We start from the raw sequence: 11,322 nt of genomic DNA on the forward strand, positions 1-11,322 counted from the left end.
TACGTGTATGTATATTTATATATATATATATTGACTGCTTCTACATGCAACCCTATTTATATTATCACTGTCATTGGCTGTATGGTTAATTTCAATAATTAAGTTTCAGTTCACGATATCAAGTATAGTTTTCTAAAATAAAACCCTTTTCCATTTTGTTGTCTCATGGATGAGAGATAGTAGATTGTGGTAAGCAAGATTGGGAAAGCCACGACATAGATCAAGCACTCGGGGCAAGATTTGCGGGATGTCCCGAACGTAGCGTCCAAGTGTGTTTGTTGATAAAAGCTCCAATTTCAAAAGAGCTAGAAGTGATGTCGAAAATTACTATGAAGATGGGATATCCGCTTCATACAGCATATTTTGTGTTGCTAATTTTTGTATCAGGATACTTTTATCAAGTATTTTTTTTGTGATGCTTATTTTGCTCTTTGTTGATGAGATAAGATGTTAATAAATTTTTATGAGGTTCATTCAAAAATATTATTATTAATTTGTTTCACTTAGCTGAATTTTAAATATATATATTAAAATTAAAAGAATTGTTTCGATTGGTTGTAGTTGTAGGTTTTTCAATCTCCCATTGACATCAAACTCTTTTCTTATGCATACTACGTGATGGTAATGAAAAGAGTTCTTGTTAGTGGGTATATCTCATATTGGTTAAGTATAAGTTATTAATAGATTTTTTATATAGCTTTACTTTTTGCTCTTATTGAGTAATTAGGCTATAGGTCTATCATCCATGTGCGACCGCCGCTCGCCCAGTCTGTATCCATGTCCACAAAGCATACCAATGCTACCAACATTCTAACTGCTAAAATGAAAACAAACCACGAGCTCATATAACAGATGAGGTTATAAATGCTGTGGTAAAATGTTGGCATCGAATAATATCTTTTATGTACTTGCCCTAAGTAGAAATTTGATTAGTGGTGGATTATTGAATAAGGCAGGCATTAAACTAGTCTTTGAATCCGATAAACTTGTACTTTCCAGCTATGGAGATTATGAGGGGAAATGTTATTTAAGTAGAGATTTATTTGTGATTGAGACTATGTTTAATAATAAAGCCACAACTTTTGATTATATTGTTGAATCTTTTGACATGTGGCATGCTAGATTAGGACATGTGAATATTCATTCTTTGAAAAAACTCGAAAAAATAAATCTACTTCCTAATCTAGGTAATATTAGCTTTAATAAATGTGAAATTTGTGTTGAGGCCATGCATGCTTGACCTTCCTTAAAGACTATTTCTAATAGGAAAACTGAACTTTTAAAATTAGTTCATATTGATCTAGCAGACTTTAGAAACACAAAAAGTAAAAATGGAAAACGCTACTATATTACCTTTGTAGATGACTACTTTAGGTATACAAAGGTTTATCTTTTAAGAACCAAATATGAATGTGAACAAACTTTTCTCCTTTTGTAAAACAGAAGTAGAAAACCAACTTGATAGAAAAATAAAGTGTCATAGATCTTATAGAGAGGGCAAATATATCATTAACTTTCTTAAAGAGGTTTGTGAGAAAGAAGAAATTATACATGAGTTTTCTGCTCCCTATTTTCCACAACAAAATGACATAGCTAAAAGGAAAAACAGAACTCTAAAAGAAATGATGAATGCTTTACTACTTATTTCTGGTTCACTTGATCACATGTAGGGGGAGGCTGTACTTTCTGTGAATCACATCCTTAATAGAGTGCATCATAAAAATTAGACTGTACCCCATACGAATTGTGGAAAGGTTATGCCCCTAATCTGAAATACTTGAAAGTGTGGGGGTGCTTAGCAAAGTAGGCTTGTTTGCTTTTAAACAGAACACTATTGGATCTAAAACAGTTGATGTTGTTTTTGTTGATTATGTTCTAAACAGTGTTGCAAATAGATTTATGTCTTTGCATGATTCTTACATATGTGAATCTAGAGATGTTGTTTTCTTTGAAAATATTTTCCCTCTAAAGAATTCTGAAATAAATCCTGATACACAGTTAGATGAGCATGTTTCTTCTTCTAGTAAACATAATACAGATATTCTTGATGATGATGTAGAACCTAGGAGAAGTAAAAGACAAAGGACTGTCACTAGTTTCAAACCTGATTTTCTTACTTCTTTTATAAATGAAGTTAATTATTTAGACTTAATAAGTGATTCTATTGCTCATGCATTTTTTATAGACGAGGATCCAAAAACCTATGATTTTATATAAGACAAGACTAGTGGTTAAAGGGTTTACTCAGAAATTTAGAGTAGATTACTTTGATATGTACTCTCCTGTGACTAAGATCTCAACCATTCATGTTTTGTTTGCTTTAGCTTTCATTCATAATTTATTGGTACATCAGATGGATGTAAAGACAAATTTCTTGAATGGTGATTTGGATGAGGAGATATACATGGAGAAACCTCTAGGATTTGTGGCACCTGTTATGGAAGATAAAGTTTGCATACTCAAAAAATATCTGTACGGTCTCAAACAAGCTCCAAAACAATGGTATGAGAAATTTCATAAGACTATTCTCAGTTTCAGTTTTATTGTTAATGGTGCAGATGCATGTGTATATTCTAAGATGTTTGGTTTTAATTGTGTCATCATAAGTCTGTATGTAGATGACATGTTAATTTTTAGTTCCAATATAAACATTAATGAAACAAATAATTTCTTATCTACCAAATTAGAAATGACTGATTTGGGAGAGGTAGATGTAATCTTAAGAGTTAAGGTTACAAAATCAGAAAAATGGTTTGTATTAAACCAGTCTCACTATAGTGAGAAAGTGTTAAAAAGTTGATGTAATCCCTGTGAGAACTCCTTATGATTCTAGCATACAACTGTTAAAGAACAGAGGAAATAGTGCGTCTCAATTAGAGTATGGTATGATTATTGAAAGTCTTATGTTATTGATGAACTACACTCGACCGGACATTGCTTATGCGATTAGTAGACTAAGTAGATATACCTATAATCTAAGCAATGAGCATTGGAATGCTCTAAAGTGTTTGCTTAAATACCTTAAAGGTACTATAACTTGGAAGTTAGAATTTGTTAGGTATCCTGCAGTCTTTGAAGGTTATTGTGATGTAAATTGGGTAATTGATAATAATGAGGTAAGCTCTACAAATGGGTATATCTTTACTTTGGGTGAAGTAGCCATTTCACGGAAGTATGCTAAGCATACCTGTATTGCTCGCTGCACGATGGACTCAGAGTTTATATCTATTGACTTAGCCGGGTAAGAGGCCGAGTGACTTAGGAATCTACTTGCAAAAATTCCTTTACAGGAAAAATCAATACCTCATGTATATTTATTATGTGACTCGCAAGCCACAATTTGTGTTTCTAAGAGTTAAGCTTACAATAGTAAGAAGAGGCATATTCGAATAAGATTCGTTCACTTGTAAAAGAGAAGAATCACTTATTTCACTATGTACTAGTTCAAATTCACAATATACTAGTGCTTAAGCAACTAATTTCTCTGTTGCTCTTCTCACGTTTTAATTGGAAAAAAGAACTCTACTTTTTCTTGTGTTTACAAAATTTCCAAATTACTTTACATTAATGGGGGATTGTTGGTAATGCAAAGGGTTGTTGTTAGTGGGTATTTCCCACATTGGTTAAGTACAAGCTATAAATAACGTTTTTATATAGCTTTACTTTGTGCTTTCATTGAGTAATTAAGTTATAGGCCTATCACACGCACGCCATACTGCCCGCTTGGTTTGTTCCTTGTCCATGTTAACACGTACCGCATGTATTTCTTTTTGGATAACAGTTTTATTACAGTTTTATTTGTTCCCATTTTTTACTGTTACAAAAAATTTGGAACAATTATATTTTTTGGCTGTTAAGCGTGAAAATGGTTGGACAATTTCAAAACTGTCCCTATGTTTTTTACTCCTTTACCCCTGCTTATTTACCGTTTTACCTTTCTATTTCTAGTATACATAAAGGGCAGATTTCCTCTTTTTAAGCACACGCACACACACAAAAAAAACTATCTGAAAGCACTTTGCTCCTCTTCTTTCCTTTCCGATTTTCTTATAAATTCTGTCGTTTTTCCCTTAAATCACTTTAGAAAAAAATTCTGTCTAGGAGTTTGGGTTTTAAGCAAGATCAATTGTGACCCCTCCAAACTTTCCTGGGAATTGATCCTATTGTGTTTTCCTTGAGAAAAGCAATATCAATCGAGTTCCACCTTCCTTATTCGAGTGTACGAATATTGAAGCATTGTGTTAATCTTGGGGGACGACGTCCACTACACGATTACACCGGTCAGGTCAAATTCATTTCTAAGGCAGTGGCTTTTTCATGGCGCAATAAATCTCTAATTTATTAATTCTTTATTTTTTTCTAGTTAGTTAGCACATATTAGTTTTGTAGTAGTCTATTATCCAGCAGTACAAAATATAATTTGTGACAATGAATATTTGATAAATTGGTAGTATATATATTATTTTAAATAATTTATTATTTCATAAAGGATACTTGTGAATCCTATTAGTAAATATAATCAAGTTTGAGTGAAAAATATTTAAAAGTAAAAAAATGAAAAGAACTTAAAAGACTTCATTTTTGTATAAAATAGAAAAGTGGTAATTTACAGTCTCGCGTATATGGTTTAGATTAAATCCCGAATATAAAGGTTAATTAATTAAAGAGGATACAGCCAGATTCCTTGTATTTAATTATTAGTATTTGAATCAAAATGGGAATAAAAGCATACAAAAAGTTGACTTCTCTAAACACAAAATTCCTTTCTCTACTTGCATAGAAAGGAATAGAAAAAGAAAACCCAAGGATTAATATTAAATCTATATATATATATAACAAAGTGTCGTCAGTTTTGAAAATCCAAAAATCTGCCATTAAAATCTATTGCTATGGCTCCATTGGGTGATCCATAAGCATGCCTCTGCAACCTTCAATTCATAGCTGCCATGCCATTTTTAACCCCTGTGGTGTTTGAGAACCGAACCATTTTTTAGTCCACAATTTTAGCCTATCATCTTTAACATCACAGAACATATTTTCCCAACCTTCTGGCTTGATGGGTTGGAACCCTAACCCTGGGGTCCGGTCCTTGGACATTGGGTTAACCCTTGTTCTCCAATCGGCAACGAACGCCGATACCCTCCTTCGAAACTTGGTCATGAATTCAGGCCACGCTTGGTACTTATAATGGTTGATCACTGCAGCCTCTAATGGCAACTCTTTCCAATTATAATGGTTGTTGTTCAAATCAAAGTGGTGGATGACGTTAAGCAACGAATGGTCAACCGCTTCCAATAGAAGTATCGATTTGTGGCGTTGCTCGGCTTGTCTTCTACAGTTGTATCCCTGTATCACCCCCATTGCCGGGTGCTTCTTTTGATCCGATGGTCCGAAATCGTTGCACTTGATTGAAACTTGACCAATTGATCCATTGGATGATATTGACAACAATGATTTAAGCATTGTTTTTGACGGCTGAGAAGAATTCTTAAGCCATGATGGTGAAAATATGAACTCATCTACATCCACATACATCATCCATGTGCATGAATCTTTGGCATAAACTGCGCTGTGAGAGAATCCAGCTTCTTGGGTTTTAGGCCAAACCCAGAAAATCCTCTCAATGTTATAATCCCCTTCTTCGTTAAGCTCCTTTATGACTCTCTCCAGATCATCATCGCTTCCATTATCGTATAAGATGAACTTGTCCACCCCAATCTTGGAATAGTACATGACCCATTCTCTTAAGAACTTGGCCACGTTGTAAACCATGGTGGTGGCGCACAATAGTGATGTGGGGTTTGGGTTTGATGGCATGTGCCGCCTGGGGGGAGTGTAATACGCAACCGAAGGGACCACCAGCTTTTCTCTGTTGATTTCGATGGAGACTTTGATTCTTTTGGCGGCGGCGGTGGTTGAAGGTGAAATACTCAGTTCCATTAAATTGGGATGAAGGCACCTGAATACCTCCTGCTTGGAGCTGGTAACGGGGGTTTTAACGGCGTTATTGATGTCGTTACCGAAAACGCAACGGAATTCCTCTGGAGACTTGTTGATACCTTGGCGGTTGTTAACGCCTTTAACGAAAAGAACCACGTCTGTCTCGGTAGAGAAACACTCGTACGCCAAGAAGTCCCACCGCGGCATTACCGGCGCCGCAGAGATAACGTTTGTTTCCCTCTCCGGAAACCTCGTCAGGACGGGCTGGTGAAAAGGCTGGAGCCTACGGTTCCGGTTCGGAAGAGTGCACTTGAACGTGGTGGCACTGGTGAAAGGTAAGACCCCCGAGAAATTCGCCGGGGAAGTCTCGTTTCTAGGGAAAAAGCAATAAAAACCGCCGACTCCGAGATTCGACGTCAGCGGGGTGTCATGAGAGACGAGAACAAGGACCTCCCAGTTCGGTAAAAGAACGGAAACCGACTCGACGGGACCTTGAATGGAGGTGACGAGTCGAGTCCGGTGAGGGAGCTCATTGATATCTTCTCTAATAACATGGTTGAAAGAATCGGGAGCGTCGTATCGGGTGGTGAGGTTTCGGGGACGAAAGCGGAGGTGGGTAGGGGATAAAGAGATGGCAGAGCGAGAGAGAAGAAGAGAATAGAAAGCGATGAGAAGAAGGCAGAGGAAAATCAGGAAGATGGAAGTGGGGGCTTTCCGAGGCATGATTTGGTTGGGGAAGGTGGACTCCAAGTAAAAGGGCGACCAAAGTAATAAAATAAAAGGGGGGGATGGAAATTTCTTTATAGGGGAATCACGTTGGATTGTTTCTTCACTCAGGTTTTCTCAAAATTATTTAACAAAAAGTATTTTTTTAATAATTTTGTATAATTACTATTATTAGAAATTATAATCAAGTTGTTAACTTCTTTGCTAATATATTCATTTTTAAACAATAAAAATTATTATTTTTTAATTTCATTAACAAATTCTAACATTGACTGAATAGTAAATGTAAAATATAAATTTTCATCTTTAAGGTGTAACATTATTATTGTTGGACCTATATCTTTCATAAATTTTTACTAAATAGTAATTAAAAATGTGCAATAATTTGATCACAAATGAATTTCATAAATTTATTTTATTTATTATCTTGAAATTCTAAAATATATATTACATTAAATACTGATTTTAAAATTTTATTATTTAAATTAATTTTTATTGTATAAATATTTGTTACTTTTAAATTAAAATATGGCGTATTGGAAATAATATTTTAAAAGTTAAATACAGAAACCTGTTAATTTTTCTCTATAAGTAGTCTTTAAAATATTTAAATTATTTGAAAATGATCTAAAATTATTCAATTAGATTTTAAAAGTGTTTTAATTATTTAAATAAATAAAAATATAAATTAAACCAAAATATTAAATATAAAACTAATGAAAAGTAAAAACGAAAAGAAAATGTTAAACATGAAGTTGATTGATATAAAAGGGCCTTGAAAGTTGAAAGTTAATAAATTAAAGGCCCTCAAATCATATATATAAAATAATTTATAAAATTTTAAATTAGTAATAGTAGAATTATATTTTAATCTTTTAAAATGATAGAACTTTGATTCAATCCTTTAAAAATCATAAAAGATAAACTATTATAAAAATATACAATTTAATTTCGAGCTATTATTAGCATAAGTTTTGGTGCGTTGTTTACATGCGATTCATAGCAAGAAGTTACAGTAAAACAGGATTATGAGTGCTTGAAATGTGGTTGATGGTGATGGGGAAGGGTTTCAAATTTCAATGCCTGGTTTGAAGAGGAGTTGTAGAAGTAGTGAGATTTGGAGATGGTTAAGTAAATCCCAATCCCATTGTAAGTTAGGTCCATTTCACAACATTTCACTAATTTCAGCAATATTTGGTACATGCTTGAGTTTTAAAACTCAACCAATTTTATATATGTAGTAAGAAAAAGATAAAATATATGATGATTTTTTAAAATTTGAGCTTTTATGCTAGTCCACATTTATCTACATCAATAAATAAAATTTGTCCTTAGTTCAACTTTATCCGGAGGCAGCAAACAGAATATATTATTATTATTATTTAGGGATATATTTATGATTCTTAATTGGATTGATTTAATTATTATATTTTTCAACAAAAATAATTTATATTAGGGTAAGCTATAAAGATAATTATTTATGTATGGTTTAAATTATATTTTAATTATTAAATTTGTGGGAGAAGATAAAGAGGAAAAAATGATGGTGCAATCGAAGTTGGTTCACACCTTGGAGGAAGCCACACAACATCACTCAATATATCAAAGCTTACTCCATCATCAAGCTCAACCTTAATAGTACTAGGAATAGCCCTATCAACTTCAATCTTCACGCAGATCTTAGCAACATCAAGTCTCTACCTCAATGCATAAATAACTATTTTTGTAATTTATCCTTTATACTATAATATTAAAAAAATGTTATTCCTATAAAAACAAATCCCATTCATGCTATGCTCTGTGTGTGTGTTTTTCTCACATCGACCGACTCTTTTACTTGCATTCCACCCTTAAAGGACACCAGCAAACCTGTCTCTACCCCCACTTTTCTTTTTCCAGCTATCTTCCCCTAGAACAGCTTGGGATTTCTAGAACTCTAAAAATAAAAATAAGCCTTCCTTCGATCGTTAGCCTCCCACACTGTCCAACTGTCGCGAGTTATTGGTCAAACTCTCCTCTCATATTTCCAAGGAGTTTGACCTTTTGGATCTCCGATAAAAGATCGGGCAAAAGGCCCAAAAGTTGTGAAAGTGTTCATGGTGGTCGATTGTATGTTCGTTGAATAGTTGGTCGCCATCCTCCCCTAACCATTTCTTGGTTATGTTCTTGTTGTCGGACTCCAACCATTTTTCACCGCATGAACTAACACAAATTATCGGAATAATAACACTTGGTCCATGGGTTAGATCGTGCTTTGGTTCTACGTGGTTTTGTCGAGTTCATGAGAATCCATTTTGCTTGGATCCCATTACATTTGTTGTGCCTGAAGTGCCAACATATTATGTTGAGGTCTCTCCTTACTCCCACTTTAAGCAGGGAGGCCTTATTCAAGCAATGGAGGTTCGTTGTCCATCATACACTGATAGGTTTACTTGCCTTTCAAGGCTTTATCTTGTACAAGGCTAAGGTCCTCGATTGTTTTTCTCGCTCTATGGAATTGGGTTTGTGACTTCGTATGCTTTTGATTTTTTGTTTGTATGAGATGTAATCATTCTTTCTTTATGAAAATTTCTAAGAAACTTATACACTCTTTATAACTTATTTAATGTAAATTTTAACACATTTATGTATACACATCGAATTTATATTATTTTCATAATTTTGCGTAATAATTTATATGTAAAGTACAGAAAGAAAAGGAATTTTGTTTGCGGAAATACTACTATCATCTACCAAATTTTATTTCATTCCTTGGTTAACTACTGAAATTAATTTTATCACTTAGTTATACAAAAGTTTTAATGGAGCGATGTCAAACTTAATAAAAGAAAATGCCCCCGTAATTACTGATTAATAAGTCAATGATATCAACCATGTGCTATCATTTTCTAATCAAATCACGATTAGTGCTACTTCAACAATTCATCATTTAACTTTAATTAATTCATCTTGTATTAAAAGTAATTTATGGCTGCTAAGTGGATTTAGGGCGTCAAAATCCTCCTTCATCTAACCTTACTAATCAATATTTGGTGCATATAATTTAAAATCAGGGGTACATCGCTTAGTCACCTAAATAATTTAACAATATCAGTAAGACACTTGTAATTTCTCCTACACATACACACTAGATCACATTGCTAAGAATCTTTGAATACAGAGCAGTCAACCATATACGTACCTCTCCTAGCTCTCTAGCAAGAGTCTCAACCATCTCTTCTTCTCCACAGGGCTTTTTGCCCCTAGAATGAATGAGCTCCTTTACATCCTCATTGTAACAATCAACAGTTAGTGTAGTGATCGTGGATCGAACATGACTCGCTCTAGCTCGAACTTCCTTACAAATAGAAATGAATAAGAACAAAATCCCCAAACCATTATGTGATTTAAGAATATACTACATTACCTTTATCCATCACATGGGAGACAAAATAAATTTCTACATCTTACATTTTTTTCAAAACATCTTACACTTAAAATTATTTTATGTAAGTGAAAAATAATTTCTTAATATATATATTAAGAAAAAATAAAGTACTTTTTTAAATGAATGGTTCTTATAGTAAATTGTGGTTCTTATAGTAAATCTCTAGTGATCTCTTTGAAACTTTGATTTAGGCTTTTTTTTTTTTAATCTAAACTTTGATTAAAAGGGTAAAGTTATAATTCTTTTTTGAACATTAATCTCAATAGGTTCTTATCATATCTATTCTTTTTGATACAATGTCTAGAACTACCCATAGCCCCTCCACAACCCTAAAATAGGAGGATAATGCGCTTCAGCGCACTCGAACCCACGTCCTCCTACACTGGAAACAATGTCAATGCCAATCGAACTAAAATTCAACCAATCAATGTCAATCCTTTCTAAATTTTTATAATTTTTTAATAATTTATTTTATTTGAATTCAACGAATTAATCAAACTGATGAAATTTAATAATAATAAAAAACTGATAATTTAATGCATCCTACTTCAACAAGCATTAGTTTATTTATAAATGCTACGAGTAGGGCAAGGCTTTACAGCTAACAAATGAAGCAGTTTGTAAGCGAAGATGGTACTTGAAATGCACACAAAGTTGCATTCTTGTCTCGATTCTCCAAACTTGATAGGTATGTGTCAAATTATATCCTTTGATTGCTTCCAAAGTTATTTAACTCACACCTTGCTTTTTCCTTGGTGGAGGAAGGCACATTTGTTTATTTTTTATTTCATCAAACAAATTTGTGAATCAGTGGTAAATTTGTTGTATGTTACAGTAAAGAATAAAGTTGTGCCCCTTGGCTAAACAAGAAAGCAATGGTTTTGAAGCGTAGTCTCCATCGTCACAAAATGAAGAAAGAATCTAAATTGCAGTCGATTGAGTTTTAATTCGATTGGCATCGACATTATTACTAGTGTAGGAGGAAGTGGGTTCGAGTGCGCTGAAACGCATTATCCTTCCACTTAAGAGCTGGGGAGAAACTATAAATAATTCTAAATATCTTGTAATAAAAAAAACAGATATAATAAAATTAATATTAGAAAATTTTGATGCTCCAAAATCCTTTATTAATCCCACAACTACAATGCATTATCTCCAACTCACGCAACCTCACACCTAGTTAAAGTTGGCCCATTTTCTTGGGTGAGAAACAAATTTGGGCCTTAACA

General features: G+C 33.5%; 1 protein-coding gene across 1 annotated transcript; it reads right to left on the bottom strand.

The window, feature by feature from the left end:
* Positions 1-4,808: 4,808 nt before the first annotated feature.
* Positions 4,809-10,753, bottom strand: LOC105783574 (glycosyltransferase family 92 protein Os08g0121900). Its single transcript, XM_012609117.2, has 4 exons — positions 10,700-10,753; positions 9,848-10,003; positions 8,236-8,363; positions 4,809-6,772 (listed from the first exon to the last, which is right to left on the bottom strand). The coding sequence occupies exons 1-4, from the start codon at positions 10,751-10,753 to the stop codon at positions 4,936-4,938; spliced, it is 2,175 nt and encodes a 724-aa protein (XP_012464571.2). The 3' UTR covers positions 4,809-4,935.
* Positions 10,754-11,322: the final 569 nt, after the last annotated feature.

The sequence above is a fragment of the Gossypium raimondii genome, chromosome 1, assembly GCF_025698545.1.
Source record: "Gossypium raimondii isolate GPD5lz chromosome 1, ASM2569854v1, whole genome shotgun sequence".
Classification (NCBI taxonomy): domain Eukaryota; kingdom Viridiplantae; phylum Streptophyta; class Magnoliopsida; order Malvales; family Malvaceae; genus Gossypium; species Gossypium raimondii.